The sequence below is a fragment of the Engraulis encrasicolus genome, chromosome 5 (assembly GCF_034702125.1).
Source record: "Engraulis encrasicolus isolate BLACKSEA-1 chromosome 5, IST_EnEncr_1.0, whole genome shotgun sequence".
NCBI classification, from domain to species: domain Eukaryota; kingdom Metazoa; phylum Chordata; class Actinopteri; order Clupeiformes; family Engraulidae; genus Engraulis; species Engraulis encrasicolus.
Window position 1 is genome coordinate 13,750,473 of NC_085861.1, and position 22,354 is coordinate 13,772,826.

A 22,354-nucleotide genomic window follows, 5' to 3' on the forward strand; every position below is an offset into this window, starting at 1 on the left:
TGGACAGAAACTGTTACTTGAAAGAAAGAAAAAAACAAGATAACATCTTAATTTCCAAACATCACCTTTTCATTCAATCTCCTTCTCTCTCTCTCTCTCTCTCTCTCTCTCTCTCTCTCTCTCTCTCTCTCTCTCTCTCTCTCTCTCTCTCTCTCTCTCTCTCTCTCTCTCTCTTGTTCTCTCTTGTTCTCTCTCTCTCTCTCTATTGCTCTCTTGCTTTCTCTCACTCTCCCTCTCTGTACTGTTTTTACAGGGAAAAGAGGCACACTGAAACCACAGCCCTCCATTGTGTTGCCATTGGAAAACCTAGAGCCTCACACCCCTCATCTGTGTCAGCTGGTCAGCTGCTGGAGACAGCTCTGGCTGCTCGCACACACCAGGCAACGCAAGCTAGAGGAGCACCAGCAGAGACTCAGAGAGGTGCCCTGCCCAGCCCTGCCCAGATCTGCTCATCAAGTATCTTCTTATGTGATATGCAGGGCCGCTGACAGCTTTTGCTGGGCCCAGGACAAAGTCATCTGAAAGGGCCCCCTACCCAATACATATACAATGTAATGGGGAACCAATTCTAGGCCCCCTATCTCCCTGGGCCCGGGACAACATCCCCCTTTCTCCCCCCGTCGACGGATCTAGTCATATGTATCACACAGTAGGGGACTAGTGTTATGCACTACCCCAGTTTACAGTATGTTACAAGGGTCACTTCCCAATATGTCATTCTGTGCCATTCACTGTAAAAAGTTGAGTCTGACTCCAGTTCATTATTTATTTAATATTAATAATATATCTAATTATATTTCGCTATTCATATTCAATTTTATGACATGTTAGATTTATTTTTTCTCTAATTTTAGTAATGATAAACACGTTCTTGTTGTATCCTTATCCTCTGATACTCTCAGAGTACGTCGTTATACTGACTGATGTATTTTCTCAAACATTTTGTTCTCAAATCAGTTGGAGGAGTTTGCGAACTTTGACTTCAATGTCTGGCGCAAGCGATACATCCAGTGGATAAGCCACATGAAGTCTCGTATTCTGGACGTCTTCCGGGGCATTGACAGGGATCAGGACGGCAGAATCTCCCAGAAGGAGTTCGTCGACAGCGTCCTCTCCTCCAGTGAGCATTCCCTAATTTCCATTGTGTGATTTAAGAAGATCCCTTCCCTTTTCCCCTTGGAGAACTAGAGGGACCATCCCCCTTCCCCTTTGGAGAACTGAAGAAACATGTGTTCCTGCCTCTGAGGTTGACATATGAATATCAATGGTTTACACATGGGGATGGGCTAAGGATACTGTAGTTGGTGTTGTTTTCTCTTGGGCACCATTGTCATTTGAAAAATGGGAAAAAAACAACTACAACCACTTCCTCATCTCCTACATCAACAACAAAAGTAGCATTATTGTACCTTAGATAGACAGTAGTAGTAGTCTTTTCACAGATGATGTTATCTGTTGAATGAGGTCAATGGACTCAAAGGATGTGTGAAAGGATTCTATTGTCTTGGATGTTTCAAAATGGCACTAAGAAAACGGAGCTTCACATCATGCCCTGGTGGCGTTCCACAGACCATGTTGCTGGAATCTTGCTAAATGGCATATTGGTGTCATCTATGACACATGTTGACTTTTCTACTTCTACTTTATTGTAGTCACAGTAGCTGTAGTTACTAAAATGCAATATACATGACACACGTACATGAAATCACAACACAACATACAGTACATGAAATCTAAATTCACATGCATATAATGGTGTTTTCTCATTGACTGATGGGATTATCCTATTATAGATTCAACTGCGGAAAGTACTAGTTCTAAAGTTCTTGCAAAAGCTCCGCTCCTTATCCATAAACTATAAAACATACTGTACGCTATTAGCTAATTCAAAGGTAGGTTGCATTGATCAGGCCAAGATTCCTATAAGTTTTCTGTGTGATATATAAAGCATAAGCAGGAATGAATCTCTCTTACTATTTATCCAGAATTCCCCACCAACGTGCTGGAAATGAACGCAGTTGCCAACATCTTCGACCTGAATAACGATGGCTACATCGACTACTATGAGTTTGTGAGCGCGCTACACCCAAGCAGGGATCCATACCGGAGGCCGCTAGATGCGGACCAAATCAATGAAGAGGTTGGTAGTGAAGGAATCTGAATATTGGAATCTGATACATTACATGTTGATGTCCATGCATTGTTTTATCCTTGAAGGAACAACTCTCTCTTAGTTTGTAGGATGCAATAAAGGTTAATTTCCCAATAAGCCTCCAGGGGATAGTTATGAATCACTGGTGCTGATTGCTATTGGCTAAAACTATCATTGTATGTGACATCATTCAATGTGACCTCATTTCCTGTGGAGGTCAGCCACTGGCTTTGTTCTGCTTCTTCTTTGTCTGTACCTGTACCTGTTAACACCTATTCAGGGAGAGGGGGTGAGGAGGCCTGTGGATAGGCCTTTGAACCTAATGGTCTCCTCTCCCCCTCTCTCAAGTTAATAAGCCTTGCATTTCTGAATTTCAACTATTGCACTGAAACTGGTCTTAAATATGAATTATTAGTAAACCTAGATACTATCAGTAGCCAATCTGATACAGCGGCCCACTTCTTGGCCATGTAAATAAAGAACATATATTGATACTAAGCTTTATACACATTGGTTATGTGTCCATGATAGTGTTAATTCTGAATAAACTTAATTCTGATTTGGGAACCGTTTACAAAAGCGTTTTGAAAGCGGAATTGAGCTTTATTTGGAATTAAATGTTAGTTAGAATGTTAGAGTTCTGAATTGAATGTATCATGTGAACGAGGCCACTGAGACATCTGTGTCCTGTGTCCAGGTGAGCCGCCAGGTGTCCCAGTGTAACTGTCCTAAGAGGTTCCAGGTGGAACAGATCAGTGCCAATCGCTACAGGGTAAGTGACATGGGCCTTGGTTACACGTACGCATGCAGATATTTTTCTAACTGTTTACATATTTTGATCCCATTTACACGGCATGTGGATTTAGAAAAAAATATCATTGTGACAGGTGCATTTTAGAAAACTCAAATAATAAAAGGCCGTAACGAATATGTTTACAAAAGTATCCATATACATGTAAACAGGGTCTAAAAAAGAACTATTGTCTTCGAAATGACGTGCTGATTGATTCTCATTGTTGTTACATTTCCTCCCTCCCTCCCTTTGTCTCTATCTCTATCTCTCTCTTGCTCTCTCTCTCTTTCTCTTTCTCTCTCTCTGTCTCTCTCTCTCTCTCTCTCTCTCTCTCTCTCTCTCTCTCTCTCTCTCTCTCTCTCTCTCTGTACTGTAGTTTGGAGACTCTCAGCAGTTGCGAATGGTGCGTATTCTGCGCAGCACCCTGATGGTTCGAGTAGGTGGAGGATGGACCGCTCTGGATGAGTTCCTTGTGAAGAATGACCCTTGCAGAGGTATATAGTAGGTCACAGACGATCAGAATCACAATGACCACGTTTACATGAGACATTTAAGTGAATAAAGCTTAATTCCGCTTTGAAAACATCATGTAAACACTTCAGAATTCTGAATTGAAAACATCATGTAGGTAAATGTAGCCAATGTTGCACCACTTCCTTCCTCAACAAGATGGAGTGACCAGTATGTGTCAATTACAATCACCACAGTCTGCATACTGTATGACTCATCCGCTGTTGCATACTGGTACGACAGTGCAACATCATCTGATTTGAGGACAGAAGTGCAGGCATATCATTGATCTGTATAGATGTTTTTATGGTAGAGATGTTAGTGAGTAAAGCTACTGTATGTGATTTATTAGATTTCATGTACTGTATGAAAACTCAACCAATTATGTAAGGGTTAACGTTCGGCGAGAAGGTCGCTACCGTGGAATAGCAGCACGACAGAGAGAATCTTTAGACCCCGACGCGGAGCGGAGGGGTCTTGTTCTCTCTGAAGTGCTGCTATTCCACAAAGCGACCGACTCGCCGAAAGTTAACCCGCTTATTATATGGATATACTTAAATGATTCACACATGCGGGGACATTTCTTTAGACCTATTTAATGTTAAGATTGTTGCTGCGCAAAACAAAACAGTGCCGTTGTGGAACACCGCTAGGCAACAGCTAGGTAGGCTAGCCAGGACAACAGGTGTTGTCTATCGCAGCAGCTGATTAGAGTGACAAAAGACCGGACCCCCTGCGGAGTGATATGAAACATTCGCTTTAGCCACTGACTTGTATACAAGCCAGTGGCTTTAGCAGTGAACGTCTTGTTGCCATTGACAGCGGTAGCCAGGACAACGGGTGCTGTCTATCACAGCAGCTGATTAGAGTCTTGTTGAAAAGTCGCTTTAGCAGTGAAAAGTCTTGTTGCCATTGACAGCGGTCTGTTATAGACCAACCCGTCCGTTATCGAAAAATAACAGACGTCCGAACGTTGGGGAGCCCCGTTGAAATGAATGGAGCATTCGACAGATGACGTCACAACCATATAATAAGCTAAGTTAATTTACGTTAGGTCAGTTACCCAAACTCGAATTCCCAAACCTACAATTATGTCTTAAAAATGCGAATCAACATTACACATTACATACATTATGCTTAGAAAGAAGAATCTTTTGTTGTGTATGGGAATGGGCAATGCATGAGATTGCACAGTCATTGTGTTCTATTGTCTCCACTCCACAGTGAAAGGGCGTACCAACCTGAAAATCAAAGAGAAGTACCTGTCCCCAGACTCGTTTGACACGTCGGGCCTGCGGCAGAAAGGGCTAACCGTGAGCCGCTCCAACTCCAGCCTCAGCCTCTACAGCAGTGCGTCAGCTCCCAGCAGCCCCCTCACACGCAAGGTCAGGCGGCGCTGTGGCACAGTGCACTTAGCCCTCCAGATATCTTGTATGCCCATTGGGACAGGGTCAGCCCTATGGTCCCACTGCCAAATGGTCCCACAGCCCATTGGTCCCACATCACAAAGTCTAAAATTCTTTTTAGGTCAATTGCTCCAACAGAGGTGAGTTTGTTGTATTATACATGGGTTTCCCAATCCCGTTCATGAACAATCCCTGGTTGCGCACCCCTGGCTGAGCGCTCTTAAACTTCTGATTGTTGGAAACTGCTATCTCTCCAAAAATGTGCTCACTTGGTAGCCTGCTTAGCATCCTGTCCCTCCTCACAGTCCAAGTGGAGCTTTTGGGCGGAGGGAACATTGAGCCTAAAAAAATACAAAAAAGTCTTAGTGATGATTCCGGCCTGGGTCATGTCCCAACCCTGCCACATCTCTCTCTACATCTCTCCTCGTGTTTTACTCTCGACTCTCCTATCATAAATAAAGACGCAAAACGCTGCCAGTACTCCCAACATTACAGTACTTTAAGCAGATGCTTTGATCTACAACACACAAGAAGCATACAAAATGCATAGAGAGCGTACAAAGATACAAAATACAAGATCTTTATTTGTGCTGGCACAGATGGCAGTGAAATGAAGGTTGCAACTGATCTCTGCTGTGTAGAGTAATAAATAAAGAATATGAAATGAAGGGGAAGAATGAGAATAATAAAACAGAAATATATCCTAGGAAATTGAAAAGAGGATGGCTTGAGGGAAGAAACTCTAGCACAATCTCCCTGTCTTGCATTTCATTTAACCTATTCATTTCCCTTTTCAAACATGGAATTGCTGGGATGGAAGGTATCCTTCATCCTCCTGTTTGCTCTTCTTGAATATATGTCTTGCAGCCCTGGAAGGATGGTCCCAGTGATTTGTTTTTCTGCAGAGTGCACTACTCTACAGGATTACCTTGTCATGAGCGGTGCAGTTGCCATACCACGTTTTTATGTTTCCAGCAATCACTGATTCAAATTGTGGGAGTATAGAAGGACTTTTTTTTAATATAGAGGAACGTTGATGGAACTTTGAACTTTCTTAGCCTCCTGAGGTGGTACAGATGCTGCTTAGCCTTTTTTACTATGGATGTGACATGAGGTGACCATACAAAGTTTGGGGAAAGAAATACAGAGTACTGCATGTAGGATGAACCATCACCAGCAACACCACTCCTCTCTCCAAACTCTGATGCTGTTGTAAAACACATGCAAATCTTAACCTCTCTCTCTATCTCTCTCTGAACTTCAACTGTTGTTTCACCTGGGCTTTATTTAGGTCTGTAATTGTCTGTTTTTATATGCAACTCATGTACACACATACTGTACTGAACATTATGCATAATTGTGCCGAGCCATTTCCATAATAATTTGTATCAACCAGGGGCCTTAGCCTAATTACCGGCAGTAGTTCTCTTGGTAGATGTTGAGGGACCTTGTCTGTATCTCCTCCTCACAGATAATTGTCCTTGGCAAAAACTCTCCACGCTGCAGTTTGGAGGGAAACATTGTTTTATGGACTTGACATTTGTCTTGTTGTGGTACTGCGATGAATCAGCCAGACCTCGGGCAGGAGAGGTCGTTTTCCACTTCATGTGTTTCCCTGTCACGCGTCACCCTGGGAGACAGTAAAGGTGTCTCGGACTGTCACGGTTTTCCACCGCCTTCCTTGCCTCCTCACGACACGTCAAGACTTATGGCTCCTTCTCTCACATCAGACTGACCCATCATGGCGTTTTTTTTGTTTTTTTTTTGCTGTAGCTCTCATGGCGTGTGTATGTGTGTGTGTGTGTGTGTGTGTGTATGTGTGTGTGTGTGTGTGTGTGTGTGTGTGTGTGTGTGTGTGTGTGTGTGTGTGTACAGTATGTGTGTGTGTGTGTGTGTGTGTGTGTGTGTGTGTGCGTGTGTGTGTGTGTGTGCATGTGCGTGTGTGTGTAGAGAGAGAGAGAGAGAGAGAGAGAGAGAGAGAGAGAGAGTGTGTGTGTGTGCGTATGTGCGTGCGTGTAGTCAAAGTCCTCATGAGTAGCATGTGTTTTCTGCCTTTCCCAGACCCTGCTGAGGAGGAGTTTCTCTGGCGATCGCTGCGTTCGACCCAGGAGCTCCATCGCTGCTCTGGGATCAGACATGTCATTCCCCACCGCAGGAGACGATGACTCACTCTCACCCTCAGGTTGGTGTCCCGTCAGTCAGAGGGGATCTACTGTACCAGAGATTCTTTAAGTATATAGAGATATGCCAATGTAATAGGTTGCTATGGGCACCTAACATGACCAGGTTCCGGTCTGCCTAAAGGAGCGTGTCATAATGCTCCTAGCATTGAATAGAACAGTCCTTAGGTCTGCCTAGGTCTGCCTAAAGGGGGATTTCTCCCCCCTCCCCCTTGCAATAATAGAACCCGGAAACAATGGGCCAATGGAACCTCTCTCTCTCTACTCTCTCTGACTGTACGTCAGATGGAATCTGAACTGATTCCAGAACCCTGAGCCTGGCTGCTGAATATTCTGTTCTGGAATTCTGATTCTGTTTTCTGTTCCACAAATGTATGCCATTTGGATATCTTCTTCCATTCGAATTTGGTAAATGTAACTGTAAGCCACGGCTGTAATGTTTTGTTTTCCTTTTCTCTTTCTCGGTTAAGGTGATGACTGCATATTTCAGTCCATTTAGACTCTAATAACTACACTTCTCCTGGAAGTTATGATGTCACACACTTGGGTTTATATAGGATTAGTTTACATTTTTGTAACACCCACTGAAATCTCTACAGACAACTTACTCATCTTAATAACACTCTACCACCCAGTTATATAACATGTTTGATCTCAAAAGAGGGGAAAACAAGGGAAACTAAAATAGAAAGATTTGTTTGTACTAAATATGAATATGAGCAGTTGCATTAGATATATTTGTGACAGGAAACTGTATATTTTATACATGTTGCCTTTCAGATGAAGCTGAGAGAGCTCCAACATGAAGCCATCATGTGCCTTCACCACAGGCACTAGCAGCATAGTGACCACGAGACGAGAGAGCACCACACACAGTTCTGGCCACACAGCCAGCCGTGGGCTCCTTCTCTTCCCCAGATCCAAGAGACCAAAAGGGAAATAAGGGCCTCCATGACGGCCCGCTGGAGCCAACACTTTTTTTTTTTCGTCAGTGCTCGCTATGAACCTCAACCTCCACCAAGAGATCCAACCGCAGACATGCAGTCAGTGGACTCAGGCACGTTGAGCTGCGGCAGTTTGGATTTAATTTTTTTTTCGTTTTCTTTTCTCACGGCCACGGGCCTGGCCGCGGTTCCTCACCATCTGCCTGGCGTTTTGCTTGGAACTAGAACTGGAACTGGAACTGGTGGATCAGAACATCTCCCCTGTCAGCTGCGGGCGTGTGGTGTGTGTGTGTGGTGTTGTCCCAGAAACTGCTCTCCAGCGGTGGGCGACACAGTATCCTGGGGAGGTGTAATGGGTCTTTAGTGGAATGTATTTGCATGGGTTAACTTGTCGCATGTCGCCTACCGTAACGGGTCTAAACCACACTGTAGATTATGTAGCGTGATTTTTGACATCAGATCTGTGTTGAGGACAGCCAGCCTGGTTTCCTCTCTCGCAAGCTCTCCCGCAGCGAGGGTAAATATTTGAATGAATTCGACATCTCAAGTCTCAGCCCCCCTCAAGACGCCTCAAAACCTAGCCCTCCCCTGTGGTTTTTATAAACACCACAGGTTACCTAAGCTTGTCGTCCTCCTCCAGATCTCTGTCTCTCCATCTCTCCTCTCCTCTCCTCTCCTCTCCTCTCCTCTCCAGTCCTCTCCTCTCCTCTCCAGTCCTCTCCTCTCCTCTCCTCTCCTCTCCTCTCCTCTCCTCTCCTCTCCACTTCACTTCTCCTCCCCATCACTCCCGTCATCTCTCTCCATGGGTGTCTGTGTGCCTGTGTGTGTCAGTTGTGCAACAGCAAAGATTATGTGATAATTGTCCTGTCCCTTTGTGAATAAAAGAGTTGATGGGCTATGTCGAGACAGTGGCGATGCTTACAAGTGAAACTGGATTAAGGCCCACTGACTGCCTGTGTGTTGTATCAAAAGCTTGAATTACCATGAACATTGCTACACTGGTGTATTTGGTTTGTATGTAAGTCGTGTTTATAGCAAACATTTTGATGATGTTGACAGTGAAAGTGATTCTTATGACTGAAGTGGATCTTTACTCTTTTTTGTAGAACTTCCTCAGGTTTGTTTATGTCCTTGTCATTTTGTTTGTGTAAATGTCTTTGGACCTTGACAATTTCACAATTTCACAATTCGAAGATCTTTGAAAACGTTTTTTCCTGCAATGCCACTGACTGCATTGGATGAGTGCTTCCTTAAATGAACTTTAGACTTTTGCAATTTCCCTTCTGCCTACTTCACTTTCCTCAGAAGTGCATTTTCAGTTACAGATTTCATCTTTTCTTCAACACATAGTGCACACACACACACACACACACACACACACACACACACACACACACACACACACACACACACACACACACACACACACACACACACACACACACACACACACACACACACACACACACACACACACACACACACACACACACACACACACACACACACACACACACACACACACACACACACAAACACATATGCGCACACACATGCACCATCGCTGCACCGCAGTGGAAAAGATGATGCTTGGGAATGGAAAATATTAGTTGATAAAGTGCAACAGAACAGCTCTGCGGGTCACATTCACATAGGTGTGGACACTTTTCCTCAGAAATCAACAAAAACAAAAAGCTTTTAGAATAGAACACACTTTCTACCTGCCTTCTGAAACCAAAATCAAACACACCACAAATGCAAACCTATCCTCTAAATATATCGACAGTACACTATACTTACAGTAAATAAAAGATGATGTTGTTCAAACCTGCCTTAAAATGAACTGTTAACTGCTGTACGGTACATGCATTACAGTGAGAGAGTGAGATAGTATGATTGAGTGATAGTATGACAACTGTGTCTCAGTTGGGGTTGTGTCTAGATCAGGTCAGAGTGAATAGTACAGCAGACTGTCTTTTCTCTGTGTTGTAGCCATATCATGTGGAGCAAGAGAAATGAACCACATACACTGATGTTTTGTCATCTGACTGTTCACAGTGAAGACATAATGTCAGTCACTCCATGAATGTTGGAGTCCAGTAGAAGTAAGTTCCAAATACCACACTACAATACAAATACACCGTCTGCTATGCACTCTACGTATATCTCTGTACTGTACATGTAAATATTACTGTTGAACTTTTGATTGTTTATCTGTTTTAAAGTGATCCTAGAGGAGTGTTACTAATTGTGTGTTCCTTGTAAAATAAATCTTTTTATATATATATACTGTATAACACTGGATATAACATGATCTGGTGTGATTTCTTTCTTTCTTTCTTTCTTTCTTTCTTTCTTTCTTTCTTTCTTTCTTTCTTTCTTTCTTTCTTTCTTTCTTTCTTTCTTTCTTTCTTTCTTTCTTTCTTTCTTTCTTTGTGACTGGATTGTGATACCATGAGAGTACAACAGTTTAAGATAAGATAAGATAAACTTTTATTTTCTGTTTGTACAGAAATTTGTCTTGCATGACACTTCTCCACAATCCACATGTAAATGCACATTAAAGACACATAAAACACAACATGGCTTTTAGAATCTAGTCGTCTAGGTCCATAAGCTGTTAGGGCAGCACAATCCAATAAAAATTAAGTTACTAAAATTAATTTACTACAAAATTGTCTACTGTTCTCCCCTTTTATTAAGCAACGCTATAGAATGAGGGAGAAAAGAATGCTTGTATTTAATTTTTTGACAGCGGGGCATTCTGAAACGTCTTCCAGAAGGAAGAAGCTCATACTCCTGGTGTAGCACATGCAAAGGGTCCAGAACAATCTTGTCTGCCATTCTGAGAGTATGTTCCTTGCAACTTTCCAAGACATGTCCCTCCAGGGTGTGGCCTACCAGTTTGGAGCAAATGTTCAGCAGTCTGAGTATTTTGTTTTTCAATTGGACTGAGAGGCCGTAGAACCAGACTACACCTCCATACTGTAGAACACTTTGGATGGTGGAAGTGTAGAATTTGTGTAAAATATTCTTACTGACACCAAATTTGTGTGAACTTAAATGTGGACGCAAAGATCCTTTGAATCTGTTCTAGGACCGTTTTTAATTGACAAAATAGATCACCGTCTGCAATGGATGAAAGTTAACCGAAGGACACTGTGAAATAGAAGACAAAAGTGTTACCCTGGAGGGTGATAAAGAGATAAGTAGGACTCCAGGAGGTCAAAATGTGTGGGTTTTTTTTTTTAAACGTTTTTTGCTGACTACACATTTGACATTATGGCTTGAGAAAGCAGCTGTCCCCCAAGGTCAATTGACAAAAGTATCTTTGTGTTTGGCCACTGCTTTGGTCTGGGTCACATGCACATTTCTCAGGGCCAGTTGCAGTAGGCGTTGGATCAAATAATGCAGCATCGGGTGGGTTGGAGATGTAAGGCATGCGTTATACTGACATATTAGGGTAGGGGTGTCAATCTCAAATTGACCAAGGGCCAAAGTCAAAGTCTGGAATGAAGTTACGGGCAAAACTCAATATTTATTTTAAAAAATGGACTGTACACACACTATTGACTTTAGAATAGAGGTTCACATGTTAGCCATAAATACATGACTTGCTACTGTATGAATAGGCTAAGTGACTTATAACACTTGTTAAGGGCCTATAAGGTCTTATTAGGAGTGTATCTGTAATATAGGCCTTTTACAGTTAACAAGACATTTGTGAATACATGCCTAAGAATTGATTGATTTTGCACAATATACAATAATAATTCTAACAAGCAACAATTATCAGGCCTATATTAATAAAAACAATGACAATAATACTAGGCGTATTTGAGTACCATGTAGAGCACTATAAAAAAGATGTGTTTTCCCACTGTAATTACAGGCATTAATTACACAAACATTTGTACATTTACACTTACATAATTATACAACTAATTACATGTTATCACACCAGTTACAGCACTGTATCTAATGAGGCAATTACACTGTAACAATGACCCCTTACAATACAGTGTTAACCGTATGGGTCAGTTTTACAGACAGTTGTATGTACATGTATTAGTGTATCATGTGTGGACCTTTGTAAGGTGTTTGTGTTTTTGTTACATTAATTACGTCAATTTGACCTGGACATATAGAAAAATAATTTTATAAGGGGAAAAAATCATAACTCATATTCACCCTTATGTTCCCTTCACCCTGTCTGTGAATTTCTGTGTATGTTTTTGAGAGTGAAAGATAAAGAGACAGTGAAGAAAGTGAGTAAACTCATTCCAAGCTCTTGGATTGAACCACACGCGTTCTTCTCACGTGAGGTTGAAACATTGATGCACAACAAAGGACCGAACAATATCTGCACTCCTTTTCCCACATAATTCACCCTCTGCCTTGTCTACTCAACCTGTGATCACTATTGAACCAGAGAGTTTAAAAGATATTGAGGTATGAACCCCACAAAGTGATACAGGTCAAAATACCCGGGAACACTTCCTGTGTAATATAAATGTGCAGGGGGGTGAGCAAGGGGGATCACTATTTCTTTCAGATTCATGTTCCTCACTGAAAATGAGCCAAAGCCATTGAATCTCAGTATGAAAGATTAATAACTGATACTATTTTTCTCAAGACAAAATCTGGGAACGGGTCAATATGATCCGAACACCTTACAAGTGTTAAACCCACCATTGGTCTGGTTTACTGGTCTACATTACATTATATTACACTTAGCTGACACTTTTATCCAAAGTGACTTACATTTATTTTAAGTGCAGGGCATTGGTTACAGTCCCTGGAGCAGTATGGGGTTGGGTGCCTTGGAGTGAGATAGGGAGTGGGTGAGTCCTAATTGAGACTCCTTTCATTCAGATCGGCTATAGTTTTTTTCATCTTCAAGCAGCAAGTACTACACCTAATTACTTTACTTTATTTACTTTACTTTACTTTACTTACAATAAATATTTGTGATAAACGTGACTTTGACATCAGAATGAACAAAAGTCTTCACAGCCATCTGTTTATATGTCTTTACTCTGCTATTTAGGTCCTTGACATTGATAGAGCTACTGTGTGAAATAAGCAGCTGCAATTTACAGCCAACAGCCAATTCTGAATCACCAGATATTATGTCTATTTAGTCCACACCAGACAAAACACCAAAAAGGGGAACAAAGTTTTCTAAATTGACATTGTTTGTAGTCATTGTGCTCTAGTTGAACCTCTCTCCTACCAAGCTGTAATGATGGGCCTTTTCTTTTAGTCCTCAAACAGCCCTTCTGAATATTTACCTCCACCAAGGAGATAATGTTTTCAATTGCGTTTGTTTGTCAAAAAATTTATCAACGGATTTGGAGGAAACTTGTGGAGTTGTTGGTAATGACCCAAGGAACAAGTAATTAAATTCTGGTGGTGATCCGGATCACGAACCGGAACCAGGAATTTTAAAAAGATTCTTCAACATTACTGGCCTATAAATCTAGACGCCCTAACTGAAATCTTGATATTCCAGTTTCCAACTCAACAAAAAGAAGGCAGAGAGACTTAAAATAAAAATAGGGTGTAACATAGTCAAATGTTCTATCAAACAGCTTCCTTGTCGGAGGTCTGCACTCTCAGAGTGCATTTTAGTTTTCAGTATGAATTCAGTTAACAAGATGTTGCTCTATTTATCAAGGTGTCTTTGTTTAATCATCCAACTATGAAACGCTGGTGAAGAATGCAGGCAGCCCTGGGGCGTGACTACAGCAGCTTTCTCAGAAGTCTTCACGCTGAGAAGCTGACACTCGGCACACATATTATTTTTAATCATGTCAGCTGAGGAGGTCACACAACACACTGCTGCCCATAGACTGAAATCAAACACTTTGCCTATCAAGACACATGAACCATGACAACATGGTTTTATCAGTTATATAAAAAATGGTTTGTGTTCTTATTATTTGTGATATAATATCAGGTTATTACGTCTAGTGTTGAGAACTACAAAATGAACCCTAAAACACTACAGAAGAATGTCTGTAGGATGATCTTATGTGTATCATTATATCATGTTATGAAATAGCACATGTAAGAACTTATATCACCGTCCCGACAAGCGTAGGTCATTCACTCCAATGTGGAATGTTATTCAGAACAAAAGCTTCTGCACCCCCTTCGAGCCCGTCTCCTGGACTCCAGTCAAAAGCCTTCTTTTGGTTGGTTTAACAGAGCACTCCCCCAGCCCGCTTGGCTGCTAGGACATAACCCTTCCATCTACCCCCACCATACCCCCGCCCCCCAACACACTCACACATTTTTATCACTCACACACCAACCCACCCCTCTGCCTCTCTCTCTCTCTCTCTCTCTCTCTCTCTCTCTCTCTCTCTCTCTCTCTCTCTCTCTCTCTCTCACACACACACACACACACACACACACACACATACACACACACACACACACACACACACACACACACACACACACACACACACACACACACACACACACACACACACACACACACACACACACACACACACACACACACACACACAGCCTCTCCCTCTCTGCCCTCCTGATGTCAAATTCCACCACATCACTTGCTTAATATGTCTGGGTGTGTGTGGGAAAGACAAAAAGATAGTGTGTGTGTGTGTGTGTGTGTGTGTGTGTGTGTGTGTGTGTGTGTGTGTGTGTGTGTGTGTGTGTGTGTGTGTGTGTGTGTGTGTGTGTGTGTGTGTGTGTGTGTGTGTGTGTGTGTGGGTGTGAGAGAGAGAGAGAGAGGTAGAGAGAGAGAGAATGGATGAGGAAGGCTGTTGCAGCGTTGCTTAACTCGCTGACCCTGACCAAGGCCGACTTGATAACGTGAGCGATCGGATCAGTTCAGCTCTGCTCTGCTCAGCTCATCTGTCTGCAGTGCATCCTGAGGTGGTCAACTCGTCTACCTACAGTACCAGCCTTCCAGCACAAGAACAAGGCCTCTGCGATCACTTGAGGTAAGGGACAATACAGCATATTCTAATATTGTATGTACGTAGACAGTGTATGTAGCCCTGTTACTGAACTATGAAGCAAATTACAAATGTTTTACTTCAATCTCTAAAACTGACGTTTGTGCATGCATACGTGCTAGTATTTACATTTGTCTTGGTGAACAATTTTTGTACACACTCACAAGAAGAGTCACATTTCAAACACATTTTATTAGGAGTTAGAATAGGTTATAAGAATCAGGCAGTTAGAATACTGCCTGACCAACTTACAGTTTTAGAGTATAATTGCAACCATTCCAGATTCTCGAGAGTATACTACTACATTATGTGCTATATCCTTCGTTTCACCATATGGGCTTTGCACACCTCAGTATTTGAAGGGATGTATTGGATGTACGTAACCAAGGTGATGGATCAAAGTAGTAGACAAAATTCTGCAACATGGCCATTACTCAGCCTGCATCCATTCATTGTTCACAATATGAATTTCTCACCTTTCTGTCATTCAGATCTTCTTCAGGTTGAACTTTAGAAATCCATACGCACATGTAATGGACATTGTACGGGAATTTGTCTGCGGCTTCATTTATGGAAGCAACTGTAATTTCAATGCACAGGGTAGAAGATAGTAGTGGTGCATTGGCACTGCCCACACGATTCGATTCGATTACGATTCGGTAGGTTACGATTCGATTCAAATCGATTCAATTTGATTCTACAATGCATTGGAATGCATTAAAATTCTACTGAAAGGAAGGCAAATTTATGAGAAAAAAATGAGGCCATACACACATTTTATTGGCTGTTGTGTATATCACTCCTGCAGTTGTCAGTGCTTTGAAGTGCTTTAAGTAAATTTAAAGTTCCTTTGCTCTGGAAACGCCCAGGAAGTACGTTTTTAATTGAAACTTGAAAAAAAATACCCCGATTTGGCATTTGCCAAATCGATGCTGGATCATCTATTCTCCACATTGCGATGCATTGCCAAATCGATTATTGTTGACACCGCTAGAAGAAAGGTTGGAAGAAAGTGTGAGATAACGGACACAGACAGTGTATTACACAATTGTAAAACTTGCTGAGGTATTTTATTAATATAAAATGAATAGAAAAATATTAATCAGCAAAGTTGGTTTGACTCAAAACTGAGGGATGATGGAAGTGCTTACCCAAAAATCAGCCCATGCTCAGCATCTAAAAAGAAGTTCATTTCATTGCCAGTGGTAGGCCTCGGTGTATGTCCCTGTATCTGTCTGTGTACTATTTTGAAGACCATTCATGGGACCAAACCCTGCGTGATCTGATGACGTTAAATGACGTGACATGTCTTACTATGGCAGTTGCTGCCTGGGTGTCATATGACAGGCCCCGGCACATAACTTCCTGCTCTTGAACAGGCAGGCAGGGCTGACTGCTTCAAGGTCGGCTGGGTAAAGCACACACAGCCTGGAGGTGCATAGGGGAGGGGTAAGGGCTTACTCATGTCTCCTCCCTCCTCATGCTGCTTGCTCATTGGCTGACGACAGAAGCAGGAAGCAGCCAGGGCAAAAGAAGGAAGCGAAGGGAGGGCGGAGAGAGAGGGAGAGAGGGAAGCACATGGCTGACTCACTGCCTTTGAAAAGAAGGAGAGAGGGAGAGAGGGAGAGAAGGGAGCCGGCTGGTAGCAAGCTCGGAGAGCATGTGGTACAGGAAGTGTGCGGCTGCGTAGTGCTTTCACAAGAGGTCAGGTGCATAATACTACACCCACCTCACAATCTAAAAGCGACAGGGAGAGAGAGAGAGAGAGAGAGAGAGAGAGAGAGAGAGAGAGAGAGAGAGAGAGAGAGAGAGGGAGAGGGAGAGGGAGAGAGAGGGATCTGGTGGAAAGTACTACGAAGGCAAACACATTCGCACGCAGACACAGTAGCTGATGTAACGAAGGCAACACATTCGCACGCAGGCACAGTAGCTGATGTAACCATGAAAAGGCACTAATCACAATGAGGATCCGAGCAACCCAGGGGACCGTCCTCAGGTAGAACCCACCAGCTAAGAGGTAGGACAAGTGTGTGGCTGGCTGACACTGAGTAAATGTACAGGGTGTCGGAACTTGGTGATGTTTACTGAACCAAATTGTTTTGTGAATATCAGGGCTACGTTGCCTAATGGGTTTACATGCCTTGGGAAGAGATTAGCTTGTGATGTGGAATAACAACAGTGGAGAACTATGGAAAGAGTATAGGAACGGTCGACTTTGAGTCAAAATCTGTCAAAAAAGGTGAAAGACAACATTAAGGTCAAAGATATCAGTGTGCTGCGGCTGTAGGGTAGCATGTGTTTGTAGTTATTTTAAGCCAGGGTCCAGGTCTGGCAGTTAGCCGGTGGAAACAGGCTGAATGGCTGAATGGTGTGCATGGCCACTAGAGCAGTGGGTCGGTGGGGGAAAGGTCACGGGGCTTTTGTGTAACGTTTGGGGTCACGGTTTGGTTCTCTTCGCAACTTAATCAGGTATGGTTATGGATAAACCATGCCATCACTATGAACAGAAGCAACTCAACATTTGTAAATAGTAATAAGTCAATTCAAAGGCATAACTGTAAACCACGGATAAATTTCTTTTTTTTTAACTAACACTCCCAAATGCCAAAGTGGGAAGAATAGTGGGATTGAATAGACTGTAGACTTGATTACACTCAAATGTGGAAAATTGTTACATTAACAAATAAATAACTGTGCAATTAGATCCATAAATGCACTCAGAGAGTGCAGACCTCCTCCAAGGAAGTTATTTGATAGAACATTTGACTATGTCTTTCTGCCTTCTATTTGTGGAGTCAGAAACTGTCAAAATGTTCCCTATCCCGCAATGCCATCAAAATCTGTGCATAACTTTTTGAGTTATCCTGCTGACAGACAGACAAACAAACAGACAGACATACAGACAAACCAACGCGACCGAAAACAAACCTCCTTGGCGTTGGCGGATGTTACTACTGTTTTGACTGACTATCTTTGACAAAACTTGATAAATCAAGTTCGCTTATGATAAGTCGCACATTTTTACCTTTAACCCATTTCCTGTGTTTCAGATTCAGTAGAAAAAGTGCCTGAAAACCCCTTGAGAAACAACAACAACAACACCACCAGTACTACTACTACAACTATTACTACTGCACTTCGCCAGCCACCATGTCGCTGCTCACCCATGCGCTGGCGTGCCTGTTTGGCATCGGCTCGTGGGTGGCCATCAACGGCATGTGGGTGGAGCTGCCCCTGATCGTGCCCGACATCCCCGAGGGCTGGTTCCTGCCCTCCTACCTCACCGTCATCATCCAGATGGCCAACGTGGGCCCGCTCTTCGTCACCCTCATGCACCGCTTCCGCCCGGGCTCCCTGGACGAGCGGCCCGTCATCTACGGCATCGTGAGCCTGGGGGTGGTGGCCACCTTCCTGCTCGCCTTCCTCTGGAAGCACAAAGTGCAGGTAGGCAGGCAGGCAGGCAGGGGTGGAACGTAGCTAACCACTAACTTACTCAAATTACAACAACCCCTTAGCCCTACGCCTTTCCCCTTCCCCTCCCTTTTTGCACGTTCACGTGTAGGGGTAGTGGCATCCCAATTCTGGAAGCACCGTCTGCAGGTGGGCTGGGGTGGAACGCAACTAACTACTAACTGAGTGACTTATAGAGCGACTTAAAATTATTTTTAAGTACAGGGTATTGGTTACAGTCCATGGAGCCGTGTGGGGTTAGGCCCAGTCATTTTTAAAGTATTTTTTAAAGTGGATAATTTTATTATTCAAGCACATTTTAACCCAAGCATTTACCCAAGTATACTTTTTATTTGAGTAGGATTTAACCAAATAAGGATACTTTGTTAACACTTTACTTGACGCCGGTGTCATACGTATGACAAAATGGTGTCATAACATTGTCATAATGCAGTCATGCATGTGTCATAAACATTATGTCAATGTCATAAACATTGTATGACTTTGTCTTTAAGTGAAATTCGGTTATGACAAAGACAGGCCTAACAATGTCAACTTTTCTTGGCCATAAAGCGTTGATGACATTGGCATTATGTGTATGACTCGATCATGACACTGTTATGACACTGTTATGTCATACGCATGGCGCTGGCGTCAGGTAAAGTGTACTTTTTTTTTTGGGACTTTATTGATTTTTGTGAGACAGGATAGTGAAGGAGAGACAGGAAGTGAGCTGGGAGAGAGAGATGGGGAAGGACCGGCAAAGGACCCGGACCGTGATCGGCCGAGTGGCAAACGTGTGCCCTACCATATCAGCCACGGTAGGGCCGGTAAAGTGTACTTTTTACTTGATTACAATTTTTCAGTATCCTTTCTTTCTCTCCACCTCCTGTGCTGTAGGTGGGTGACGCGGTGCACAGCGTGCCCCTGCTGGTGCTCAGCTTCCTGCTGTCCGTGGTGGACTGCACCTCCTCCGTGACCTTCCTGCCCTTCATGATGCGCCTGCCGCCACACTACCTCACCACCTACTTCGCCGGCGAGGGGCTGAGCGGGTTGGTGCCCGCGCTGGTGGCGCTCATCCAGGGCGTGGGCATGGTGCAGTGCCACAACACCACCACCAGCGCTCTGGCGAACGGCACCCAGGCGGCGGGCAACTCGAGTTGGGGCGCCGGGGAGCTGAAGGCCGTTTACCAGCCGGCCAACTTCTCAGCCCAGACCTTCTTCCTGTTCCTCAGCGTGATGATGGTGGTCTGTCTGGGCGCCTTCCTCCTCCTCAACTTCCACCCGGCCGTGGCCAGGGAGCGCGAGAGCCAGCACTACCTGGGCCAGCCGGGCGGGGAGAAGGCAGACGTGGTGGGGGGGCTAGGCCTCCAGAGCTCTGCCCCAGAGCAGAAGCCCATGCTGGGTCACCTGGAGGACCAGATCGAGCTGGAGATGGAGCGGCGCAGCAGCTTCGGGAAGGGCACCTACAGCCGCTTGGAGGTGGTGTTCATATTCGTGGTGCTGGCCTGGGTCAACGCGCTGACCAATGCCGTGCTGCCGTCGGTCCAGTCCTACTCGTGCCTGCCCTACGGCAACCAGGCGTATCACCTGGCGGCCACCATGGCGGCCGTGGCCAATCCCTTGGCCTGCTTCATCGCCATGTTCGCTCCCATCAGGTAATTATCAGGAAGTAATTAATCACACTTTGTAATGTACAGAAGGACGAAACAGTACCTGATCATTGCCATGTGGGTCATTTCACGTGAAATCAGGCACTTTGGGACCCGACCGACACAGATTTCAATCATACTTGCTGTGCCTGTTTAGTAGCAAGGTAGCGCCCCAGAACTGCATTTGTGTGAATCTGACACCAATATTGAGGGAGAAACAGACAAGCAAAGGTTTACATACTAGGACTCTATACATTCAGCCTTGATTATATCAGTCAGTGTAAGTCACAAAAGGATGTCTGAGGTGTTGTTTGAAAGCTATTTTCTGGCTCTACAAATTGCACACACAGCATGGAATACAACAACCTTCAGAATTTGAATGATGATACACTGAAAAAAAAAATTTGAATATCAAAAAAACGTTAAAATTTTAAAATGGCCGGTTTCTTGTCTAAAGACAGCTTGTAAATCTAGGAAATCTGGCCCTTGCCCACCCTAGCTCCTGTCTGGAACCGCCCATGACCACACTTTTGTAATGTACAGAAAGACGAAACCAGAGATTCTTTAAGTATATAGAGATATGCCAACATAATAGGTTTCTATGGGCACCTAACGTGACCAGGTTCCGGTCTGCCTAAAGGGGCGTGTCATAATGCTCCTAGCATTGAATAGAACAGTCCTTAGGTCTGCCTAAAGGGGGATTTCCCCCCCTCCCCCTTGCAATAATAGAACCCGGAAACAATGGGCCAATGGAACCTCTCTCTCTCTACTCTCTCTGACGAAACAGTACCTGATCATTGCCATGTTCGATCCTATCAGGTAATACTGTATTCCTTTAGGACAGTGATTCCAAGTATTCCAAGTGGGCCTTGAAATGATTTTATAAAAAGCAAAATAGTATTTGTGTGTGTGTTGCTGCAGTTGACTATTTGTTTGAGTTTTATTGTTTGTTGGGTCAGAGAGATGGGCCCCAAACATTTGTGAAATTTTCAAGTGGACCCCTATTTGGAAAGGGTTGGGAAGCCCTGCTTTAGGAAATAATCCACCACACTGTGTAATGTACAGAAGGACGAAACAGCACCTGATCATTGTTATGTTTCGTTCGCTTTAGGAAATATGCAATCTTATAGGGCATAATCAATCACATTGTGTAATTCCTACCGAGAGCAAAGGTACGTAGTAGTATAACACAACAAAGCAGTACAAGGCACACCTAAATTCAGGTTTGACCAGTGGGATAACTTCTTTCATTCCAAACTACAGCGCACTGGTGTGATTGGAAGAAGTCAATTGTTGCAAATTGCGAATGTGATCAGATGGGATTCACGAATGTGCCAGAGCACAGTTCTGATTTTGGTTAACAAACTGAACTCTTATACATGGGATCCAAGTCATTCGTATTTGATTTCTATAGCAACTGTTATTGAAATGAACCATATTTTAGTTTGAAAGTTTAGGGACAAGGGGCTTTTTCTTGCATTTCACTGGGGATAGACTACAGATCACCAAAATCTTAGACCCAGGAAACCGGGTAGGCCTACATCTGGTCATCTAAGCAACACAATTTTTCTTGGGGGAGGAACCCCAAACCCCCTGTCCTAAAATATGTCCTCATTTTTCCTTTCACAGAGAAGGTCACCCTAACTGTCTTCTCATCTGTCCACGTGTTTCTGCTTGTTCTCCAGGTCACTGCTGCTGATGGCGCTGCTGACGGTGACTGGTACAGGCTTTGGGGCCTACATCATGGCCATGGCTGCCCTCAGCCCGTGCCCTCTGCTGGTCCACAGCGCCTCGGGAACAGCACTGATTGTAAGTCATGATTCTTCCTGCCTGTGATGATGGGCACTAACAAGTTTTAACAGGTGTGAATAGCAAGGCTATATGAAATAATGAATTCATCAACCAAAAATGTATGTGTCACATGACACCAGTCTTTCTAAAGGGGTAGGGGTACATGTATTTGCCCTACGTGTAGGTCATTGTGAATTATTTGTTTCTTAGGAGGTTTAAGAAAGTCATAAGAATCTTAGTTAATGAACATCTATGCATACTTTGTTTTTCTTTTATACGTTGTAATCGTCCACACATGTATTACTTAAAATATGACAGTTATAACACATGTTCTTTGTTTCTTTCCCCTTCATGGCAGGTCATCACGTGGATACTGTTTGTCCTCACTCTCTCCTATGTGAAGGTGATCATTGGCATTATTCTGCGTGATGAGGGTCACAGCGCCCTCGTCTGGTGTGGAGCGGTAGTGCAGCTGGGC

The 22,354-nt window shown here is 43.5% G+C and overlaps 2 protein-coding genes across 3 annotated transcripts in view; both read left to right on the forward strand.

Moving 5' to 3' along the window:
* Positions 1-7,862, forward strand: part of LOC134448801 (plectin-like) — a 162,306-nt gene extending 154,444 nt beyond the window's left edge. The window contains exons 70-77 of the mRNA XM_063198459.1: positions 254-420; positions 958-1,120; positions 1,986-2,140; positions 2,850-2,924; positions 3,322-3,439; positions 4,680-4,840; positions 6,923-7,043; positions 7,822-7,862. Of these exons, the coding sequence (XP_063054529.1) occupies positions 254-420; positions 958-1,120; positions 1,986-2,140; positions 2,850-2,924; positions 3,322-3,439; positions 4,680-4,840; positions 6,923-7,043; positions 7,822-7,847 (986 nt within the window). The 3' untranslated portion in view covers positions 7,848-7,862. The remainder of the gene's footprint in view (positions 1-253; positions 421-957; positions 1,121-1,985; positions 2,141-2,849; positions 2,925-3,321; positions 3,440-4,679; positions 4,841-6,922; positions 7,044-7,821) is intronic.
* A 6,990-nt stretch (positions 7,863-14,852) lies between these two features.
* The window catches only part of LOC134449002 (riboflavin transporter 2-like), an 8,238-nt gene continuing 736 nt past the window's right edge, over positions 14,853-22,354 (forward strand). The window contains exons 1-5 of one of the 2 annotated variants that reach the window (XM_063198732.1): positions 14,853-14,968; positions 18,034-18,427; positions 19,334-20,091; positions 21,771-21,894; positions 22,235-22,354. The exon at positions 22,235-22,354 is cut by the window's right edge and continues 736 nt beyond it. In XM_063198732.1, the coding sequence (XP_063054802.1) occupies positions 18,134-18,427; positions 19,334-20,091; positions 21,771-21,894; positions 22,235-22,354 (1,296 nt within the window). In that variant the 5' untranslated portion in view covers positions 14,853-14,968; positions 18,034-18,133. Of the gene's footprint in view, positions 14,969-16,598; positions 17,001-18,033; positions 18,428-19,333; positions 20,092-21,770; positions 21,895-22,234 lie in introns of those variants that run through there. The other variant, XM_063198730.1, reaches the window with a different exon arrangement.